The sequence below is a fragment of the Anas platyrhynchos genome, chromosome 6 (assembly GCF_047663525.1).
Source record: "Anas platyrhynchos isolate ZD024472 breed Pekin duck chromosome 6, IASCAAS_PekinDuck_T2T, whole genome shotgun sequence".
Taxonomy (NCBI): Eukaryota; Metazoa; Chordata; class Aves; order Anseriformes; family Anatidae; genus Anas; species Anas platyrhynchos.
In genome coordinates this window covers 8,433,393-8,458,696 of record NC_092592.1, presented here as the reverse complement: position 1 = coordinate 8,458,696, position 25,304 = coordinate 8,433,393, and the positions used below count along the sequence as shown (strand labels likewise).

Below are 25,304 nucleotides of genomic sequence, written 5' to 3'. Positions count from 1 at the left end.
TCATCTCACTCTTTGAGACCAAATAATAGTTTGCACTTCTTGTGATTTAAAAATAAGCATTTCCAACTTCTTCTGGAGTGGTATCTAAGAATTTCAGTTTGTAAGAACAGACTTATATATCCTGGTAACTCCGTTTTAATGGTATGCATTATATCTACTCTTTTTGAATCTGAAGTGACACGCTAGGCACTAATAAAATAAATTATCAAATATAACCATCCAATTCAAGGCAGCTGTGCTGGCCAGGGCACATCATTTGAAATACATGGGCTTATATTCTGACAGAAGCCTGAGTTGTAACACCCAACCCGTGCTATTTAAAATGGAATAAACTGTTGAATGAGTGAAGACACCTTCATTACATGTGTTCAAATACGCATTAAAATAATAATGCAATTACTCCAGACAATGATGATTTTGCACTCACCGCAAAGAGTTGAACTGAGTGACATTCTCTGTTGAAACTCCAACCATTCGTGACCATTAAAAAATCCACATAATACAATGCTAATATGACCAAGATTAAGCCTTTACTAAATTTTATTTCATTCTGGTACATACGCTTAATTTCAAAACTACTAATATTTCTTTGATACAATGCTGAATTAGTGACATTTAATTTTAACATTGTATCAAAGGACTTGCAGAGACATACATACACAGACATATAGTGTAAAAGTTTTGAATGTGTGCTTTTCATACCTCTGTGCTTCTTCAGATATTATTTTTCACATCTTTTTTTTTTTTTTTTTTTGGTAACAAGCTTATCATTTATAGCTAAAGGCATTAATAACATTTTTGGAATTTATGAAGATGTTAAGTATTTAACCCACGTTCCTCTGTCAATCTCAATCCTGGAACAATTTAACACGTAAAAGATTCCTGCATCATGACACTCGCCCCACCCCTCTCCCCCCCAGTTATTTACAGCATAAAGAATGATCACTGGGGTATTCATTTAGTATTTCACACTCAACTTTTTACATACTGTGAAGTGTAATAAAACAAGAAGTAGTCAAAGTAGAGGGCTGCTGCACACAAGAGGTTTGATACTGAAGCAGGATATAGTTAGTACTTGCTGCTGTTTAACCCAGAGAGAAGCATATGAAAAAATGAAACTGTAAATTGCATATAAGCACATTGAAGACTACTGCTGGCACAGCCAACAACCACTTCACGACACAGCTAACTGTATGTATACACGCTTCACCAGATGTTCATAAAAATTGGAATTCATATAAAATTATATATTTTTTAAAAGTACACACATAGAATAATATGCAAGTACTATTCACATACATGTAGAATAATATACAAGTACAGTGGAGCAAATGACTTTTGGTAGAGCTGCATAAATGGTACAAAGGATGCAGAACTGGAATGAAAGATGTCTGGTGAAACCAAACATTCCTGCAGACCACACAAGAATGGTGTGTGCTGGCAAGAAAACCAGAAGAAGAAAGACAATGAACTAAACCTTGGAAGTTACTACAGCTCCCCAAAATAAAATGAACCAGGTACAACAGCAGATTACTCCCTTTGGTCTTTAGTGGAAGGAGGGGAGAAGCATAAAAACATCAATGGAAAAGATGAAAATGGGTCAACTTCAGTCCCTGTTTCCCTGTCAAAGATCTCTTGATCACCTTAATGAGCAAGCCCATCACGAGCTGCTGTCATCACTGCTGAATTTAGGGCAGCAGTCTCATGATATTACAACCTTGCAGCTGAAGTAAGGGTAAGATTTTTTAAGAAATTAACCATTCTGAATATGAAAGTGAAATGATTGATAATAACTGAGACCCAATCACTGGCAACATGTATTATTAATGAATGTCTATACAGCAAATTCCTGCTCTCAAGTATGAAAAGGCCCTAATTTATTCCTCCTTTAAACAGAGCCATCACAATGATCTCATTTCCTATCTGGAAATTATATACTTATTTTCATTTGCACCAAGCCCATTAGATCATTTAGATATACACAAAGACATTATTACTCTGTAATACAGCAAATTTTAACTACATACTACACTTTTCAGAATTAGGCTGCAAGACCCAACAAAAGAATATCCTATAGCTGTCTAAAGCTTCTTCTAAAATGCAAACAGAATTTAAGCAAAACTTCTCCAAGTCCAAAATTGACTTTCTAGATAAAATGAAACAAAATTATGTCCTATAATCTGCTGATAAAGATTTTCTTTATAAGTAGTCTGTACAGTGAATCTGAATTATGAACCTCTTTTGGACACTGCATTTTCTGCATTGCAACTGGTTATCTTAATTCTCTTTGTTCTTCTGTAGTTGTACTTCTCCCTTGATTCTCTGATTTTTAACAAAAAATAACCCAATCCAAAATGAAAAGTAGGACAACAGAAGAAACCTGTATCATACCAAAATACCATGCATATACTGAAAGTCTAGAGACTGTAAAATGAGACACTGACAAACCTTAGAATACAAATACCTGTTAAAAAAAATATAAGTAAATAAATAGAGAGAGAGATGGCGGCAAGGGGGTCAGAAGGGAAATGTGAATGGGAGCATCAAGGTTCCTGAGAAAATCTGAGCAGCAGGTCAAGCCAGATGGGTATGGGCAATTCCTTGCACCTTTGGAAACTCTGATGCAGGTAGCGCTTCAGCTCGGATTTAAGGCAATGCCTACAATTAAACACCATGGTTCAAGGCTTCAGCTAGTGACTTCAAGGGATCTTTCTGCCCCCACTGCAAAGATGTCCAGGCAAAACACGGAGAGAAGCTTTGTGTTTGAGGGGGCAGACAGATTTCCCTGAGGTATTACAGCATCCAAAAGAGTAGGAAAATACCCGGAGATGATGTAGATAATCAACCTTTTCAAAAGCTCTCTACCTAATACATTTTGCTGCCATGCTCAAGGACAGGCTGATCAGATGAGGAAGACATTTATCCCTAGGCACACTAGTGACAAACTTCAGATTTTTTTTTTTGCTTTCCTCAGCAGACAGTGTGGTCCATGTGGGCCTGTCGTATCTCATCAGCTCCCTGTCATTGCAAGGCGTTCATACGCTGCAGGAACAGCCACTCCTCCTGATCTCAGTTCACAGTACAAAACAGCATGACCTTCTTTAATCTAACTGAAGTCACTGGTCTCAATTTTGAGGCATCTGCCCTAAACAGCATGTCTTATGATACACCACAGCTAAGACTAGTAGACGTTCTAAGTCTATGTGTATACACATACACACAAAAAAAATAAATATATAAAGGACTTCTCATAAGTGAATTTCATGTGGAAACACAGAGCTTTCAGTTTAACTAATCCTATCTAATTATGGTCCAGCACGAAGCCTCCACATGCCTGTCCTCACCTTAAAGCTAGTGGTCACGCAGCAGTACCATGAAAAAGATCAGTAAACTGAAGCACTTGAAACTGGTTCGCTCCTCTAGTCCAACCTGCTACCAGGCAAGACAGATGACAGGCTAGCATTGGTACAAGGCAGGCAGTAGGAAAAGGCAGATGGAGGTGGAAGGCAAAACTGCTGTCAACAAAAGCTGCACTTAGAGCTGTTTAAAATGACTGTGAATTGCACGCAGCCTCCATTTCTATGACTAGAATTGTTACCAGTGATTTTCAAGGAAGTTTTTTTTCACTGGCTTTGTTATATGCCAAGGCAAAGGCTCTGCTAGCCGGGAGCCCACTAACACATCAGGAAACTTTGAAAGGCTGCTGAAGAAATACTGCCAAATTGGGACTATCAAATGTACTAAACAGGACAAATCATTAAGAGGAAACTGAGAACTTCCTTTGGGGGAGTCCCTTCATTATATTTTAGAAAAAACATCTTAAGAAAAACAGCTTTTCATTAATTACATGGGGAAAAGATACCCTGAGCTTTTAATTAAAAAAACACATCTCTGTGAAACATCTAGCGAGTAAGGCTTATGCTATATACTGCTTAAGCTACAGTGGGGTTATAGAAAAATGCCTCCAGCATTCATACTTCTATGCCTATTATACATTCTTATTGTTAATTTTATGTTTGATATGCCAATTCCTATGAAATTTGAGTAATCGAAATATTCTTAAAGAAGAGTATGTAAAGGACATTTTGGGGTAAGTAGGATTATTTTAGTCTTTAAAAAGAATGACCTTTGAAAAGGTCATTTAGAAGATATTTAAAGTCATCTGAAAGCATTTTAAAATTATTTTTATATTTTTTTCACTGAAATAGGATTCACATTAAGGCACAAGGAGCTGAAGAAATGCATCAAGAGCTTTTGTGCCGTACATTAATACAACAGCAAAAGCTGATCTGGATGTAAATACTAAAAAGAAGACAGAATTCACTTCATGTAATAAATTCACCATTATATCAGTGTATAAAAATCTGGGATACCCTGGAACACAGACTATCTTCCTTCCCCATGTGCAACACAACCCAAGTTCTGTGTTAAGTGTTATAGATTAACATTGCTAGGACTGAAGAGTGGGTTTGCTCACATACTTGCTTATGAATGTGGAGACTGACAGATGCTCATTCCACGTTTGCTGCTCGGCCCAGAAACCAACAGTTGGCATTACCCCAGCCTGTGATGCCCTGAGCCTGCATCTCTTAGTGCACTTTCTCTTCTCCTTTAAGAAAATCTAAATTTTCAGAAGCATTCATGCTTCATCCAGTAAGGAAAGGAATTCCACTGGGCTATGGTGGATTTGTTTTTAATTATACCTAATGTAACGTACTACTCCCATTCCCTGTGACTGTTGTATAAAGTCGATAATTTTTAAATGAAGAAAAAATAGCACAGAATTATTTTTTCACCTTTTATCTGATAGAATTCCTGAGTTTTCAAAGAATGACTTCATTTATTTTATTGAATATGATGGTAACACTTCCTCTTTTTATTCAACTGCATACACACTGTATGCTCACATCCACACTCCCATACACATGGAAGAGAAAAGAAAGATATTTGTGAGGTATTACAATCTCTTTGTTTTATTGCTTGCAACTAGAAAAAATAAAACTGTTATCTGTTCTAAAACAGTAGAAAGAGAATTAACAGTCCACAATAATGGAAGATAACCTGCAGGGATGCGAAGACCTTTAACCTGTTTTCAGCACACAATTCCATTATCAGTATGACAGGTGGCCATTCTCACTGATTTTTCTCTAATTTTATGTCAGAATGAAGCGCTCCTTGATTTTTAGTACCTAGTATCTGATTTCTTTTCCAATTAAAAGCTGTTATATTGGGTTGGATTAAGATGGTTAATTGAATTAAAGCATGCAGAAGTACTGGGGAAACCTAGCTAGAGCAACAAAATCAATGAACAAACACCAAATATCTGTCATTAAATGTAAGCACTTCTGAGCTCTGCTTAAAGTCACAGAAACCAACTATATTTTTAAACAAAGTCACATTCTCATCTTGCATCCTTCCCAAACAGTAGCTTATGCTCTATGAAGACAATGAATTATATGAAAAAAAAAACAAGACACATTAAAATGAATTGACAATTGTTCTTACAAACTGTGTTTGTAAGAACAAAGATTAAGCAGGGAAAATCAATTAAGATGGGTCTTCAGGTAATTGCAAATCTCAAAGACATTATGTGTACGAGACAATGTTACATCCACTGAAGTGAATGGATATATGGTAATTTATCCTAGAAAAGGGACTTTGTGAAAGAAATGAGATAGCTTTGAGATGATCATTTATGAAGGGCAGATGCATGGATTTTATTTTTGTGTTTATACAGCCAGGTGTTCATTGCAGATATGAGTACATTTGCCTAATATTTTTAACACCTTTCTACATGCTGTTACTAAAACTGTACAGATCATTTTGTTTTAGAAGTGTCTGCCTTTTGCCAAAACAACAGCGCAAATAGCTAAACATGACGACCATTATTCCTCAAAATTACAGTATCACTTAAATTGTCAGTAAAAATCTAAGTGTACAAAGAACCAAGAGAAATGCATAATGGTATTTTTACATTGCACAGTTACAAGAAAAAAGAAAAAGGGGGTGAGTGAAGGTGTGCACGCAGAGATCTCCATTGAAGATACAACTGTAACGTTTGGGTAGTTCTAACCCTAAAATGTCTGAACGCCTGAACTTGGGAAACGCAGGTGTCTCCAATCTGCTGTAGTACTCTGTAGATGTTACTCTAAGGGAAACGGTGGATAGAAGAAACTAGAACAGACTAAACAAGCAGGGCAAGAGGCAAAGGTTTGATTGGAAGAATAGATTAGAAGTCAAAAGTGATGGGAAAGAAATCCAAAGTGAAAGGCAGCTCCTCTGAGCAGCAGGAAGTTAAGCATGTGGTATCTCAACACATTAGCAGGGGTGAAGGCTGTTATTCACCGGCACTTTCACATTCACATACCTGCAAGAATTATCTAAGCATAAGGTGTTGGCATCCCTCATTCCCTTAATGGTCTCAACACAGATCAGTGGACAAGAATACATCCTTCTGGTAGCAGATACAGTAAGACCCATGTAGTTCTCAATTATTACTGTACCTAACATGGTTATAAAGGGACAAAGCTAGCACTGATACCTCTTTCTCTAAGTAATTAAATCTCTTTGAGACTAACAGCCTCTAGACAAATTTAGACAAATGATAAGGTGGAAAAGGAGCAGGTCCCTACATAGGACTCAACAAGAACGGCATAGAGCTTGCTGTCTTCTGTGTGCTGCCCTTGCTCAATTCTCTCCCAAACGTTTCCAGAAACTGTCTAAATTGCTATAGATGCATAAAGACAGAGCAGAAAACAGAATAATTCAGCATTTGTTACCTTACATAGTTCAAAGGTAACCTAATTGTAATACATCTTCTGAAGCTGTTGCCCAAAGCTCTACCTTTTCAATAAAAATAGTGATAGAGCTTGAAATGGCCCAGAAAAGGCTCTTAATGACTGGAAGAAACACAAAGACTTGAACAGGACCAAATTCGTACAAAGCAGAGGAGCATCTACTTTTAGGCACCTGGAGTGGGACTTTTTATTTTGTACTGAGCAGTGTTTACTGAATGGAAGTCCTGGCAATAGAAAGGAATCATTACCATCTTTACAACAGGGCAGCTTTTGTCACTTCCACAATGGCAAAGAAATTTAATTTCTACATTTTCCTACATCAGCTGAAAAAACAAACTAAATTGCATCATTATGGGGGAAAAAAAAATCACTGATCTGTGCATCAGTCTTCTCTAGACTTTGTCTACTGATATCCATTAAACTCCTAATTAACTCATTATTGCCAGGATTTTGTTCAAGATCCTTTCATCTGAGGGTGGCCCTCTGCTAACTGCTGCATTCAAGGAGTACCTCACTTTCACAAGCTGCACGGTTGGCAGGTTGTGTCTTCTGGTCCCTATTACTGCACAACAATCTCACCAGAACACTAAGTGAATGCTTGAATCTAAGCGTATTTCTTTTGCTATACAGGAATGCTTTTAAACAGGTATTTTTTTGCATTTCTTGAGCAAGAGTTTCAATTATAAAATGCTCTTAAAAAGATCATTCAATTAAACAAGATCAGTAACTGCAACTGAGACAGTTCTCCCTTACAAAAGTAAGGCTTCCACTAAACAGACCTTCTGGGAAAGGGACTGATCTTGATTCAATGACAAACTGAGAAATCAAGTTTCTCAAACTCACTTTTTCTTTGAAGAAGAGTGTTTAAGTTGTATTCTAAAACAATCAACCTAACAACAACAACAAACTGATACACAGCGTTGCCTCATTTTCTCTATCCTATCGTATTCTCTTTGGCATATACCTCTTGGCACTTTTCAAGCCCTACTTTATAGCAGGGCAGCAGGCACTTTTATTCAGAAAAATTTCCAAACCACAAGAGTAAGAAAGAAAAATATAAAGAAATCGTCTAATCCTAGATCACTACTGCAAGAAGGAAACTGCTGAAAATGAGTAAAATGTTATTTAAGCCTGTAATTCATACAGACTGGCGTGTATGTTTTCAGTAAAACACTAGAACTAAAAACACCGTATTTTGACTGGTGGCTCACGTCAGTCATTACCTGTCACATCTTATTTCAGTTTGGTTTTTAATGTCAAACTACCAATGCAATCCTGAAGTTCTAATTTTATAGGTTTTTAAAAACAAACAAATCAAGGCAGAGAATCCTTTTATTTGAAGGGGAACAAGTCTAGATGAAAAATCTGCAATGGAACCCTTACTCTGTACCCTAGCATAAGCCCTGTTTGTATGATCTTTAATATTTTTCATTATCTAGTCACTTTTCTTGGCAGATTCTAAAACAGATCACGATTTTTTGTTTATATTTTACATCTAAAGGAGTAGAAGAAATACGTTGTTGTTTTTCCTTTGTGTACCAGACTGCACTTTATGCAACTCATAAAGATGAAATACAGAAAATTTTAAAGCCTGACCCTTTACCCCAAAAATCGTATTTTTATTTCGCATACAACTCATACAATTTTGAGACACTGTGACAGAGAAAAATGTACAAGTTTCATAAATAGCATTTGAGAGTAAAGAGAGTGTTTTACCAAACGCTGCAAGACTGAATTTGTCTACACAGAAGCATTAAGCGGTGACTCTGTATTCTCTAGAGTAGCAAACATATATTTGGCTCAAGGGACCATTATACCTAAAACAACAGACTACATCCACCACTTGGCTACTGGAAAAAAAGGCGGGCCAAACCAGGCAGAGCTTGTGAGCAGTAACTACAGGCTTTCTGCTCATCTCTTGCTGGGATAAAATTTAGAAAGGCACATGCAAAGGTGTGTGAGAACAGGAGCGAGAATGCTGCAGACCTCTCTGCTGGACTCTGCTAGAAACTGGAATACAAGACTGGTACTCTTGTTCTCTTGCACTGTAAAAAATGATCTCCTTATAAAATCATCTGAATCTTTTACACACAAATGATAATTTTCCAATTTTAAGTTGATTTCATGCCTGTAACATAAGCTTAATGAATCAAGAAAAAACTATTGTTATGGTGGGCCACAACACATAGATATTTAAATTTGCATTGAATGAACCAATCATGCCATAAAACATAGGAATAAACAGAACTGTTTTCTGAGGGCTGAGAAAGGGTTTCCTGTGAAAACTGGAAACCATGTAGGAAATGATGGACTGAATCTGCAGGTACATAGAAGGAGAATCAGGCCAACATTCTTCAACCTTCTCCCTCAATTTAACACCCTAACCAAAGAAAACCAATGACTTCCTTTGGAACAGTGCTCCAGAAATGAGAACTTGTACTGTGACAACAGTGTTTTGAAAGGGAGGTTTCAAAGCAGCCACAAACAAGATACGCTGTCTCCTCTTTGCCTCTTGTCTGCTTGCAAACAACCTGAAGGATATTAAATGATTTTACCTCAGGTTTTTCACTAGAACATGCTTCAACAGTATTTGGAAACATGTTTCTGAGGATGTTGTGTCCAGCTGTGGTGACTTTTATCTTCACACATAACTTTTTCACTGTGTGATCAAAAAACATAGCACAGTGCATATGCAAACTCTCTGTTCAGACTGTCAAAGAGCTTTGGTCTCCTTCAAGTTCCACATTAGCCACTAAGTTCAAATTGCAGTATTTGTGGATTTTTTTTTTAATAGTTTCCAGATTTGAAACATCTGGAAAAAACTGCTCTATTTGGATACCTCAAAGGACGTGTGTGTGTGTAAATATGTATATATAAATATATAGATTACAGCTCTACTGCTCATAAAGCACTTATTTCTTTAATTTATCTACAACAGTTACAAGTATCAGCAAGAAATAAAGATCTTTCAATAGAATTAAAAATAATTTTAATGAAGCACAAAATGTATGCTTTTCATTAAAATCCATATTAATAGAAAGTATATATTCTCCTTCCAATATTTTACACAAGTTTTTAAATAGTAGAACACCACCATGACTTTAAAAGTCTCTGAAAATGTGCCTTCATCCCCAATTAGCCCAGTGAAAATACAGTACTTTTATCACATATTCAAATAGATTTTCTTCATTACATGCTTTATGTGCAGTGAATGCAGCCTCCATAAAAAGTCTAAATCAAAGTCTAAAATCCCATATTTGAATACAGCTTCACAGAAGTTATATGTTCCTACAGTAGTCTCATATGTGCTAAAAATGACCTAGAATTCATTCCTTTATGTGGTATTGCTAAAACTTAATTTGTAACATTTCATTATTTTATTAGGAACATTAGTCTGTAATATTGTAAGCATTATACTGAAATCATACATTTCAGACAAGAATAAAAGTTAAATTTCCATGACGTTAATGAGAAACAGATTTAGTGAAGTATCAGGAAAACAATGCCTAAACCAGAGTTAATTCCAGTCATCCGATCCACAAGTAGGGGAAAAAATGAGCCTAGCATCTATTGAATACAAACTTCTCCATTATCCCCAGAGCGCGTCCTTCAGTGATGGAAGAAGGCTGAAGACAAGTGTCCGAGAAGTGGTTATTTCGCACTTTGTACAAGGAATTTTTCATCTACTGTGATGCTGTAAGGTCAGGATGCACCGCTCCAGTTTTAGAAGGTGTGAACATAGAAGTGGGCCATATTTTCCCAACATTGAAATCATGCTGAAAATAACTTGGTCTGCAAACCACTACTGGTAGAAAACAATCTAAATGTTCCAAAATGTCGCCATTTATTTTGGAACCTAACTAGAAATAACTTCTTTTGAGAAATCTGGTTGCCACTGGGTATAGTATCATCTTATAAAACCTGAAAGTAATTGAATTAGCCAGAAGTGATACTCCTGAAAAAAAAAAAAAAAGAAAAAAAAAAACAAACAAAAAATAAAAACAACTTTCTTTGGTACAAAGACAAAAAAAAAAATGCAAATGGGAAACATCAGAAGTGAATTCTTTGTTTGTTTGTTTGTTTTAAGCAAGATCAGATACTTTGCTTTTGAGATGTGTGTTAGCAAAAGACAAAAAGATAAACATACAAAGCATGTTTGGGAAAAAGGTGACATGTCTACTAAAAAGAACTTGGAATAACTACAAACACTTAATCAAGAATAACTGCATTTCATAGAAGACTGACAGTTAAAAGGCAAACAAGAAAAATACAACTTGTTAGACCAAGTCCTGAAGTTCTTGATACTTCTTGAACATCAATGTTCTTGAACATCGATGAACTTGCCTGCCAACTGAAAAAAATATTACTCAAAAGAATTCAGGAAACACTACTTCATGATAAACTGTGCATTTAATGCCTGTCTTTGTTCTAACACTTTAATATACTGTGCACTGGCAAACTTACATGCTCTTCATGGTTTATTTTGATAACAAACAATAGTAAAACTCAGTAAATAGAACTGGGACAAGGCTTTTGAGACACGATCCAGCAGAGTTCATGTCAACCACTCCAGTGATTTCAGTGGGTTTGAAGTTTTTTGGTTTTTTTTACGTGTGGCCTTTTTGTTGTGTTTTTCATGGACTTTTTGCATTTTTTGTTTTGTCAATTGTCTTTTCATTTAAAAATGGCTTTGCCTTCTAGAATACTTTAACTTACCCTGTTGCAACTGACAACTCCAAGAAAGCCTTCACAATGCTGCCATCTGGATAATGACCTCTACTCTAGTAAGAAATGGCTTTTTAGGCATCCTACTAACATTCTTCGTCCACCGGTGCCTACGACAGTGCTTTAAAACCAACTCACACTCCTGTCCTTGCAGGAAGAAAAAGATGAGTTGGGCGTACAGTTCAGTGTGTTGAGATTGAGCCTGAAATAGTTGTTACCGTAACAACAAAACCTGCTGGGGGTCTCCAGTTTGCACAACTTTGGGTTTCTTCCATTATGTTCCTGATTACATTGAAAGTATAAATCATTCTCAAACTTGCAGACACAGACAACTTTGCATTTTGATATGTAAGGTTGTTATGTGTTAACTAAAAGAACATAATTAAATGCTACTCAAAGTGTGTTACCTTAGTGGACTTACTTGAAGTAGATAATAGATTTCAGATTAGATGGTAAAATAACCTCAGTTAGATCTTTATGCAAATCAAACTGTTTACCAATACTAACGCACTAAGTATGTTTATCGGAAATTCAAGCATCTATGTCATAAATACAACCGGAAACCCACGTTAGTAATCTAGTCTCCAGGCTCACAGATCTCTTAAAAATTTCCTATCCAAAGTGTTAAGCCATGAGCTCACCATCTGACTGAGCTGAAGAAGGCTGAGGAAGACAACTTCCTAACAAAGAAACAAGAGTGCAAACTGTTCGAGTTCTGGCTGCCATGGAAGATGAAAAATATCATATCCTTCTTTTGATGCAAGCAGCTGCGTAAGCCTTCTTGGACACCTGTTTTTGTTGATTGTGCTCACAAATCAGAAGGGTATTTTTCTGTCTTGAAGCGCTCAATGTACGATTTTTGCCCACACTGCTCTACAGAAATTAATGATAATTAAGACAGTTGGAAGAAAACGCAGAACACCATTCACTTGTAGAAAATAACAGAGCTCTACTCAGCCATTTTCCACAAAAAAAAGCATAGGTCTAGGTAAGGAAAGCATCTTTAGTTTCTTCTCTTACGTAATACTTTGGAACAAGATGATTGCATTCTATTTTATTCTAATTGTATATTCTTCTCCATATTACTGTATATTCTAGATCTTTCCTTGCACATTCAACATACTTTGTTCATCCTTGAACATTCTTCCATTTAGAAACTATGTCCAAAATCTGCATCTCCACATCTTCGCAAAAATTCATACGTGCAGACAGAACTCCCGAAGGGGTCATACAGGAAACAAACCTATCCAAGAACTTGAGAAATCTTCCTCATGCTCAAAGCAGGGTAAAAACTGAACTTGGTGCTAATTATGCTGGATTTCGCCTAATCAGGCTTTGACCTGAACCTCTATCAGCACCATTTCAAAGATCTGTGACGGTACATTTGGATGGAACCTGCATGTTTATGTTACCTAAACTGATTTAGTTTTAACTACTGCAAGGACTGAGAATATTTTAGGCATTGTTTTTATATCTGATTGCATCTAAAATCAAATGGTAAAGGGATTCTGTGTAATTATATCTGGAAGTCCAAACAGATCAAGCATAAACAACAGAATGAGATGATCATATACACGAAAGCCCTCTAACCAGACAGAACTGATGTAAATAATGAAAGTAACTCACACAGGCTAACAAAGTCATTGCTTTCTTAGTTTTATATTGAATGATGAAGAGACAGAGTATGATGTTCTCACATACCAGTTATTTATATAAAGTAGCAGGATGGGCTACCACACAAAACAAAGGACAAAATGGTAGAATATTGAACTAAGAATACCAGAGGTACTGTTCAACTTGCCCTGTCCCTCAATTCTTATCCCAGAAATAGAAAAGCATTCAAAAGCAAGAATCTAAATGAGACATTTGTGTTCACTATACTCATAGCAATTGCATCTTGTAGTACGTGCTTTCCAAGAAAAGAAACTTTGCCTCAACCAACCATCTACCAATGACATTAAGAAGAAAATTCTTCAGTATTACCAGAAGTTTCTTAATCATCTAGTAACTAATTAACTAAGGAACATTTACAGATATCAGTTCTAATGCTAGTCTTGTTTTCAGGAAGAAGTTCTTTAGGAAAAGAAAGTCCTCTATGAGAATCTGGAAAAAAAGTGAGAATGGAAACTTGTAATAGGTGCTGACTGTTCTGGATACACAGTCATGGTGAACTCCAATTGCAATGGACTGCTGACAGACACGGTAGTGATTCTCAATTAGATTTCCTGCTGCTTTCAGTTCTATCTAGAGAGTACAGGAAAGCTGAAAAGGTTCCAGAAGTTTTTTTTATTCTTTAATTGTGGTTTAGAATTTACAAAAGCTTGCTACAGCATTACTTCCTCCTAACCTGCAATGTAGGGAGATTCAGAATGGCAGACTTCAGGATTCAACCATGTCAATTATCAACTCTAAATGCACATCCCACTCATGATCAACAGTTAGAAACATACTATACTGACTAAACTAACATCACTCCCAACATCAGCAGAATATAAACTCTATAGATTCATGGGATACAGGTACATACCTTATTTGTCATACAGAATAATATTTGTCATACAGAATAAATACAAGACAAGTGAAGAAGTTGAGTAAATACAAGATGACTACATGTTGCTGTTCAGAAGAAATATGGAGCACTGCAGAAAATCTTACAATTAGCTCTCAAAAAATCAACAGTTTTAAAAGACTGTAGAGCAAATAAGCACTGTAAAAATAAAGTACCAACAGACTTTAAATGTTTATCTGTGCATCTGACAATGTATCATATTAAATCATACAGATTTATTGTATCCATTTGCAAAGTTGCCATGCTTCAGCTCCCTTCTGCTATAGGATACTTATATAAGATACCTTCTTTAGTACTTTGGAGACTCATAAATGCAGAATTAAGTCTTTGTAACCTTTGTACATTGAAAAAAAAAACTTCCAAAATAATAACACTGCCAATTCTTACAAGTAAACAAGACATCAAAGGAAGAGAAGGTATGCTTATTCTGGTATGCTACTGCACAAAGTATGAATGCACCCTTTAAAAACATTTAATTGCCCAGAAAAGGTGACCCTTATATAAATCTACTTAAGTGTCTACTTAAAAAATTAAACACATTGTCTCCCTTAACATTTAGAAGAAAGGAAGTATCTTGTGTTATAATGCTGGTTCTGGGCTACACAATATAGAAAACACTAACGGTCAGATACAAGAAACATTCATTTGCAGCTTAAGTTCAGGAAACAAATTATAAAATTGCTTAAGATAAAAACAGCATGCTATCGAAAGACTGATGGCTTCTCCCAAAGCATTTTTGGTGCTGAGGAGGGGAGTCAAACTCTTCACTGCCTAACCTAGCTGCTGAAGCAAACTCTGACTAGTCCATATGAGAAGCATGGCTGCTGCTTTATATTGCTTTGGCATGGCAACAGAAGGCTTCTATCGTGACTTTTTTGTAACAATGCACAAGGCACACACCTTCTAATCTTCCAACTGAAGCTGTCTACCTTTTAATTTTTAGTTCTTGACAGCAATCATAAAGGAGAATGAGTGATGGACAGCTATATATTCCTGCATGAACTACATGTACATCCCAACTGCTCTAAAGTTGATGAATGTATTACTACACTTTTATCTGCTATATAAAGCTTCACTTTAAGATGAATCTTAAGATGGTCTAGTGAATTATTCCAGAACTAATCTAACTACAGTTGTTTAATAGTACTGAATAAACTGAAGGGACAGTCTGAAATTCTCATAAACTCTGAGTCAAAACAAAGCTCACAGCAGACCAGACCTTGTACAATGCAAGTAGTGGTGGGATTTGGATAAAAAGAAGAATCTGGTCCTTAGAAAGGAAAGAGAAGCCCTATGTATAGATGTTTTATTCAGCATATAATTAATTCAATAACACTTCTCCACATACTGCCATTAATGGAAGTGCTGAGAGACTTACTGTGATCTGATGTGAACAAAATGATCACAAATGTATCATTTATATTTTTAGCATGAATCAGTTCTACTATATTAACAGATTTATGATCCATACATAAATACACATGCATAAATAAACCCTGCTCAATTATGCATATGTTCCCCCCAACACGTTCTGCTGCATAATTTCCAAATCCAACAGCCTGCAGTTACTATAGAGCAGTAAAAGCTGACGGAGTTCAGGGCATGTTTGCCAGAAAGGAATCTGGGTGGGACACTGAACATCTTACCCAGAGCACACTTTTGAATTGAATGGTTAACTGTACATAGTTGAAACTATTACAAAAAAAAAAAAAAGAAAAAAAAGAAAAGAGAAAGACCATGTAATGTAATTTGATGATTATGATACAACGTTTTAACAATTAAGAAATTTTGTTATAAACGTGAGAAAAATATTCCATGTAGGAAATATAAAGGTTTTCTTGCCTTTTTTTTTTTAATTCAGGTTAGAAAACAAAAACAAATGATACCACTGCAGGTCTGAGAATGCTCTAAAACTGGAAAACAATAAGTGAATTTTTCAGGTCTGCGGGAAATCTTAACAGGACAGTATTCAAGCTGGGTATTTGAACAGAAATTTCTGCACAGATTATGGAATATTGAATGAATCCTTAAGCACTTTGTGATTTGTGAGATAGAGTTACTCAGTCCACAACCCTATTTAGAAGGCAGGTTACACTCTGACATGTAAATGTTGTGAAACCAAATGGCTAGAAGAAACATTGAAGAAATCTTAAAGGTTTGGTCCATGGAAAACAGGAAAAAACAACAGTAGGTATATCTGACCAACTGGCTCCAAGAAGCAACAGGAACAGCTGCAGCTACTAGATTAAGAACTTGACTGTCCCTAATACACCAACTTTTTAAAAAATACTCAGATGAAAACTAATGAATGCTGTAAAGTATATGACATCCCTAATGTACTACAATGTTTTAAAAGACAACAAGACAAAAGAATTCTTTGAATGTTGAATGACAAAGGAAATAATTGCTAAACTGGCGTCTAAGACAAAAAATTAATCACAGACAAATATGAAAAGAGCACAGCGTACTTGTAATTCCCACAAGAACGTACAATAACAATTATAACAGGGTTTGTAGGTGCAAGACTATGAGAAAAACATTATTAACACAGCAAGAAGAAAATACTGCCACAGAGATGCTGGAAAATACATTCACAATAACTATCTGAAAGGTTCCAGAGCTGCAAGTGAAAGGCAGACTACAGAACTGCAAATGAAAGGTTCTTAGCTTGGAAAAGAAGGGGAACCTAAGGTCCTCTGCAGAAAAAAGTCCCAGCTGAAATGCTGGTAATGGCTTTGATATGGACACACACATAACAACTGTCCAAGTTAAAGCTCAGTGAAGAGTCTGCTTAAGTTTAAAATAAAATATATAACAGAAAGATCAGTAGCAGTTCCCTGATCTTGGTAACAACTTAAATCCATTATGAATGGACACTGCCAAAAGAATCCCTGTACTGGATCCTTAAAGCCTAAAAGGGAAAATATATTAAAAGGGATAGACTAAGTTAATTTACATGTTGGAAAGTCATAAGCCATTCCTTCAAGTAGCCTCATGTAAACAGAAGCAGTGAAGAAATCATCACATTGTGTATGTTGAACATAAAAAGTAAATTCTGAAATGGAAAAAGGAAGGAAGGAAGAGAGAGAGGGAGGGAGGGAGGGAGGAAAATGACAAACTGCATCCTGGTAGATGTAAATTTATACTGGGGTGGGGAGGGGGAGGGGGGGAAGATGTAGGAGCACTTCCTGTACATTATTATATTAACATCTAAGGAAGGCTTATGCAAGAGTCCTCTGCTCCAGAATCAGACTGCAATAAAGCTAGGTTCACATGGATACACAGCAAACTTGTTATCACAGGAGTACATTTTAAAATTAAAAAAAAAAAAAAAAGAAAAAGAAAAAAAACACTTCTCTTTCCCAGTTTCTTCAGCAGATGCCACTAAAACCAAGAGACACTTCCCTCATCTTCCTCCCCTCTCCCCATTTAACTAGCTGAAGCAACATCACGTATGTCAAATCCATGCTGGTAACAGAAATTTATTTTACTATCCTAATTTAGAAGAAAGGCCTAACAACCAAAAAAAAAAAAAAAGAACAAAAAGAAAAAACAACTGAAGGAGGCAAAAATAAAGTTATTAGCTTATTTATAAACGTAACTTCATTCTGTATTAATGTTGTGTTTTAAATGCCGTTCTTGCTATTTTTTATCTCAGGAAGGAGAAAAGTTTTTGAAGACTGTGTTTAAGACCTAGAGCCCTAGATAGCAAGACTGCACCAGACACTCTGAAGCTCTTTCTGAACAAAGCCTGTTGGCACAGGGCACTGGAGAGGTTTATTCTCAGTTCCTTGGATGATCACTAAGCACAACAGCAAATTAAAGCAAGCAAATGAGTAGTTATGAGCATCTTAACTCTCATGTACCATTTATAATTAATACGTATATTAATGATATTAAGAATGAAGAAAAGCTACTTTTAAGCTACAGGAAGAGAAGGTAAGATTGGCAAGAAGACATGGCGTTATGCTCAGAGTCATTTTTTGATTATCTGAAACACAAAGACTTTAGATGACGTTTCTGTTTCTTCATAACATTCTTTACATGTGAAACAAATCTGACATTTTTTTACAGCTAGTATTTTTAACACAGCTTCAGAAGGATTAGAAGAGTGCTTTACAAAAAAAGCTCACTGTGGACTTAATGCAGGTTGTTGACTCTATAGTAGAGCAGTGAATACAAAAACCAATGGACATTAATTTAGAAAATTTTACAACTATTGGTAATCCTAAGCAAAAAAAAATGTGTGTGTGTGTGTGTGTGTGTGTGTGTGTGTGTATTAAGCTAAGTTATGCAACGATCAACATCCCTCAAACTTTAAGGGAGAGGAAACATTTACCTACAGCACTTTTCTTAGTTCATAGTTATCCTCTTAGTTTTTACAATTCTTTGTAGAATACAGTTTCTTACGACCTGTCTCTTGTCTGAGTTCTACACCAATTCCACAAGCTTCCAAGCTGAAGCCATACGCTGTCTTTTTCTATCAAAATTCTTTTCAGTCATTTCCAAAGAAAGGACACAGTCCTATTTAGCAGACCTTGGGCTTCATGGGCAAGGGTACGAACCTCTGTATGATAAACAGAGTTTATTATAAATTACAACATTCGCTTTAAATCTCACTGAGGGTGACAAACAGTGAAAAATGTTTTTCCCTTAAAAATAATTCACCCTTTTAATTAATTACAGATTTTGAATTTGCATAAACTACAAAATGAGATTCAGCAACCTCATTTCAGCCGCCATCATCTAAGTCATCTAGAATGAGATCTCTCATATTAGTACCGTTTTCACCATGAAAGAGATAAAGACCTTCAACAGCATATTCATTCTACGTAACCTGTAGGTATGTCTTAGGCAAGACAATAAAGTCTCTGAAAATACTTTTCTTCCCCTATTTTGGCTTAGATGGCATGCAAAAATAGAACAAAATACTTTATGTCGGAGTGAACAGGAAAAAATGCCACAAAGCCTCCACGTGTTACCTCCTTGGCTGGTATCTTTTGAGAAAATAGTTTTTGAATTGGATAAAATATATAATCCTTACTGCAAACAATTCTGACAGTGGACAAAGGAAACTGTCAGTTGCTTAGCATAAACTGTTGCTACAAGTCTAGGAACTGTTGTTTGAAAAAAGCAAATAAAGCAACTTAGAAAATACATGCATAAGCTAGTAACTTTGTAAGTGTGCAAGATATGGACATAAATGAAAAAAAAAAAAACAAAAAAAAACAGAAGAAGCAAGAAGATCAACATCAGATAACACTAATATCTTTACTTGCTGAGATAAATTTCTTTCCCAGAGAAAAGCAATGTAGTAGAGTTAATCCATCAAGCTGAATTATTTAATACAGTGCTATACAAGCAAAGTCCTGTCTGAGGTAGAGCAGACCAGTGTAAGCACAGAGGCTATGCAACTGATCACACTGGAATTGAGAGGAGACTCTGGAAGGTGTCCAAGATACCATTCTTGGGACCAAGAAATAAACATAAATAATTTAATTCAAAATTCTTTAAAGTCACTGGAAAACAAGATGCAAAAACATTGTCCATATAGCAGACAACTGGGTCAGGATGAATTGAATGAGTTTCAGGACAAAACCACAGGAAAGCACTACAGAAAAGGTTAACTTGAACTTGTAAAGGTTTTTAAACACAAGCCAAGTGCCTCCAGAACAGGTCTACGTTTGAAGTGTTTGGCCCACTGGGGCCAAGGGAGCTTGTGGAGCTCATCCATGTGGAGCTGCTCACATTGACACATGAAGAAAACGTGCAAACTGGCAACGCATAAATGAACGAATTTGAGAAAGTCTTTAATTAGAAATAGTCCTAAAACAGCTCTCACAAGTCCCACAAAGGAGAAAATCAGGTCAAAGATTTCCTTGGTATCCCCTTGGTATAGCAAGGACGCATGTATATGTAACACCCAAAAGAGATGTCCTACAGCCTCCTAAGTAAGTTATGGGACTGGATATGAGATTTTCCTTGACTCCAAAATGTGTAGAAACTCATGCTTACCCAGATGATTAATTGCTTAAAAAACCCTTCCCATCTATTCTGCTCTTGAATTCCTAATTATAATCAGTATTGTTGGTATCAGGTCTGATAGATCTGACGTCCCTCTGAAGAATTTTTTTGGAATTCACAGCTATGTACATGCTTCTAAATATTTTCTGAAGCAGCGAAACAATTTCAAATTCATGTTCAGCTTTATATTTGGTATCACCGTTCTTATAGATTAAACTCTGTCTTAATTTATGTTCAGTCATATTTCAAATGGAATGGGATCGATATTTTGTGTCTTGCCAATAGCAGTTTCAGAACAACACCTACAGCTGATCTACAATTTGAGAACAGAAACATGCTTTTCATTCCAAACATACCTTCATCGGTATTTCTAAACTTTACATTAGGCCCTATCCCTAAGTGAATCACACAAGGCATTTCATAATTCTGTTTTTAAAAAGCTGTGGAAAATGGGCTCCTCTACGTCCCTCAGCCCTACGAGCACAAAAACAAGTGGACTTAAGCTACAGTGACTCACAGTTAAAAGTGCTAATGCTTTAATACAGTTAAAGTATTTGTCTCCATCCCTTTTCCTTATTTTTGCAAGATCCTTAAATCTAAATAAATAGAGGATTTATACACATGTATACATACATCTATATAAAAGGAATGTGCACTTTATACAGTGTATTATTATACTTTGACATGGAAGAAACACTGCTGACAATATTTACAATAAACACAGGCTTTTTACTGTATCAACAGGTAGATACCATAATATAAACTGTTTACTTAAATTTAACTACTGCAGATTCTGGAAGGTAGGAAAATGAATAGAGTAGATTGATTATTTAAAAATACAGTACAGGGTTACTCTTCCAGTTCAGAAGTGGAAATACCTTGTGTTTTTATAATCAGTCTTCCTTAAAGGTTTCATTTTGCATTCATGCAACAGTAAACAAATCCTATCAAAATGCAAGGACCTGCACTTTTCAATCTAATCAACAGTGCCAGGCATTAGGAATGATGGAGAGGTACCAATATTAATGTTTTCAGTCTTAAACATAAAAGAATACAACCTGCACCTCTACCTCTGCATTTGTAAAATCGAGACAGGAAATGCTGGTTTCAACAACTGCCTTCATTAAGCTTGTAGACCACATGGTTGAACATTCTTCTTCCCCATAGTCAGTAAAGGTTTCATACAGACCATGGCGCATGCATTTCCAGGGCATGATTCTCAGTACTGATCTCCTAACATCTGGACAGAGATGTTGGTTCAAATGTTTTGCACGTTTCTTTTCTGACCACACAGCCTAATGTCCTTCCCACTAAAACCTGAAAAGAAGATGAGAGAGAGTAGCTCCCAATCTCATCTTGACATAGAACTAGGATGTACTCAGGGTGCTCGCTCACACCAGGAGGGGGCGAGTATTCCTGCATCCCACATTTAGCTGTAACTTCATTAACCTGAAGTGTCACCTCTCTGTACACACAAGGGCAGTCCAAACCAACTATCTGCACCATCAGATCATATACTGTCCTCCTGCACTCTTCTGCCCCATTATTTTCAAAACTGATCCTATGGACAACAGCCTCCTTCAATACGTGACCCTGGTGAATGCCTAAAACAGGTCCATCCAGTGGAATGAATTAAGCAGCTACTTCATAACTTAACTGTGTAATCACGTACTTCAAACAGCATAATGCATATACCAAGTGCAAATCAAGGCTAAAAAGACAACCTTTATTCTGGTATAACTGAACTTTTAAGAGGTGGACTCCACAACCTTAACAGTGTTTTGACAGAGCTTTGCTGTTTTTTTGCTTAGGGTTTTCTTGTTGTTGGGTGAATGGGAAGGTGCAAAACACAGGAGAGGAATAACATAAATTGGAGAAAGCAGACACTCCAATATACAATACTATAAAATCTGTTTGTTTAAAAACAACTGGTATCTGGACAGGACTATGTAACTTCAACTAGGAAACTAAGCAGCAGCTTTTAACACTTATTGTACAGCCGTTATTAAAGAAGTATTTGATGAATAGCTAATTTTGCCTGCTCACTTAAGCATGATGTCTTCCAACAGGAGAGATTCAGTGACCTTAGGCTTTCATGTGCATTTTTGCAGTTTCTGTGTAGTACACTATTATTCCATAATTCTATTTTCACTAACTGTATACTCCTCATATAATGTCTCTTCAGTAACACATTACCTTTTCATTGAGCATAAAAAATGCATTTCACTGCCCTGCTTTAGTCACGCAAACGAACTAATGGCAGAAAAAATGCGAAGTTATTTTCTAGTAAGGCCACCTTGCTATCAGCTGGCTCCTGGAAGACCCAGCAGTAACTATGTGCACCAGGTTAAACTTGAGGGCTGCAGCTTACCTGCATTTTTCATGTCTCTTGAAGCAGTAGAAAAATAAAACCAACCAAAAAATCCTCATAATGATTTGAAGTCTCTTCACTGCAGATCATATAAATAAGGGTAGGAATGAAAAGTACATTTTTCCTTTTACAGCTCCTATTGAATTATGTGAAGTACAGGACTTTTAGGTTTAAAGTAACACAAAGAAGTTTGCGCAAATGACACTGTATTTGATGTCCCTTGACACAGCCAGATATTCCAACCCAAACCAATTTTATGCTTTCTCTTTTTTAAATACGCAGATTTATATATATATTTCTGTCACAGCAATGCAACAGAACAGAAATCCGCATCAACTCCTGATGTGTTTCAATACCACCAGTTTCAAGAAAGAAGAGCTCAGTTTTTACATAGGAATAAAAACTATGCTTTCCTGTAATTGCTTCTTCCTTAACTATATGTCATAGTACTTTCAAAAGTTACAAAAACAGAACATTATGTTCCAAGTACTCAGATTTTCTCATCAAAATGTCAGAAAAGGAGATAAAACCAGGCAAGTCTATTCCAAAATCTTCTCACTATTCTATCCCTTTTGCAACTTCTTTGGTATGTCAGTTCACTCTTGTTTCACATGAAGGCAGTTCTGTCCTGGACCTATTTGAACTGATTAAAAAACTGCTCAAACTGTCTTTTCTCGCAGTAAAATAAAGTAAATGTCAAGCAAACTTAATGTATTAGAAACCTGTTTAGACTGACAGAGCTAGCATTCAGACTTCTGTGTTCATGAAACTGAATCCTCTATTTCAGAGACACACAGATTACCAGAAAACTGGTAATACCACCCAACTATTAGACTTCCAGCCACTGAGAACATGCAAGTCCTGGGGTCTCTACAGACTCCTAGTGTATATACTGAATCAAAAAATATGAGGCCAGAGATTAAATGTTCTAGGACACAAATAGGATTAAAAATCAATTCTGTTCACACCCAAGCAGCCTCATGCTTTATAATGCCATTTAAAGAGTAAGTAGAAAAAAAATATCAATAGGAAATGGCTGACAGTTCGCTTCAGTTTCTTGTTGACAGAAATTACATTTTAGATGTGTAAGATCATCTTTCACAAAAAGTAGTACATATAGTGACACAACTGATACACTTCATCTCTCCTGATCTTCCTCTAGCCCCTCATACCATATTCAGCCTTACACTGCTTATATTAAAACCAGAAACCATTTATAGAATAGGACAGTTATAATCCTGCTTCCAATATGGGGATATTCCAATAAATAATACTCTCTTTAGTGTCATGGAAAATGAAATGGACACTACTAAATATTTTAAGAAGTTCCAAATTCACATAGCAAAATTGAAGATATCTGAGAACGTTTAACCACTGCACAATAATCCTTGAAGAGGTAAGTGTAAACAAATCATGAACCAACTTCTATTTCTCTTTCATCTGCTTAAAACAGATGTGCTGAGGCCAGTAAAACACAGCAGAAAGCTGCTGCCTCGTCAGTTACAAGTCTCCAAATATTCCTAATTACATTTATGTAAAAACTGTAGTGAAAGTTCTCTAGAAGTTAAAAACCCTTACATGAATTATGTAATTTAATTTTTAAAAGTTAGTTTTGAACTGTATGGTATCATTATAATTGGACAGTATGCTGAAAGGAGCTAAGAGACCATATAGTGAAACATCAGTGCATTATTAATTCATTAAATCAGAGAATCACAGGATTCCTTTTAAATGTGACGTATAAAAGAATGCTTTTACAACTAAAGAAACTGAAAACACAGTTCAGAAATGAAACTTACCATTCTTGGTTAAATACTGAACATTCTTCATCACTCCTTCAGTGTAAGCCCCTGGCTCATAATTGTCCATCTCACCCGAAACAATATGAGCTACTCTTGAAGCACGCCCTCGGATCGCACCTGCTGCACGATCTAAATTGTCAGCATTTTGCTCTCTCAGTGCGATGATACACTTGTTTACATCCTCAAGAATATGGCTTTCTGCAAATAAAACAACAGTTGTTTTTAGATGGCACCTCTTACGACATTGGACCTATTTTAGACATTGACTACGTTTTCTTCTTCCCAGTTGAAATACACTGGCCAACATGAATGGGAGTAAAACTTAAAACATGACACTTACACTGAACTCTACTTGAGATCCTTAAAAACAATTTACTCATCTGTAGAAAAGTAATGTCATACTATCCTACAGGCAACAACAACAATAACAAAATGGTCAGTTACAAAGTGTTAGAAAACATCAAAACCACAAAACCTTACATGTATCATGAGTATTTGTAGTATGAAGGAAAATTTAAAGGGATTATGGCTGTTATTTATTGTTGAAACCTTCTTAAACCATCATGACAAAAGGAGCTACTACAAGATGAGTCTTTGCCAAAAAACAACTGCCTAAACAACTAACTTCTTTCATGCCTGTGTGTTAGGATCTTCATGCTAAATCATATTAATAGAGAAATATTTTTGGCTGGTATTAAGACTACATCATTAGATACCAAGTAATTTCAATACACTACATTATTACAAAATGCATGTTGATATTTTACTGTAACAGTTACATCTTTTATACCAATACACTTACTGCATTACTATGTATATTTGATACAATCTTAATATTTAAATACGTGCAAATATAGCTCCCAATATACATATGTAATCAGTTAGCAATATATAACACAATTATGCATTACTGGCTTCCTTTTACAGCTATATAGTTTCACTGTGCCTTCTTGTCTCACAATACCCTCCCCTTCAGCTATCTGTCATGCCCTAACTAAGGAATTCCTCTGTCCTCT

The 25,304-nt window shown here is 36.0% G+C and overlaps 1 protein-coding gene across 25 annotated transcripts in view; it reads right to left on the bottom strand.

Annotated features, from left to right (window-relative positions):
• The window catches only part of CTNNA3 (catenin alpha 3), a 482,801-nt gene that overhangs the window by 108,131 nt on the left and 349,366 nt on the right, over window positions 1-25,304 (bottom strand). For 23 of the 25 annotated variants that reach the window (XR_005266613.2, XM_072040368.1, XM_072040369.1 and 20 more), the window contains one exon: window positions 24,286-24,486. Coding sequence is in view for 24 of the 25 variants with exons in the window: in XM_072040368.1 (XP_071896469.1) it covers window positions 24,286-24,486 (201 nt within the window). In the remaining variant the exon portion in view is untranslated. Of the gene's footprint in view, window positions 1-20,749; window positions 21,433-24,285; window positions 24,487-25,304 lie in introns of those variants that run through there. The other 2 variants (XM_013092210.5, XM_013092266.5) reach the window with 2 other exon arrangements.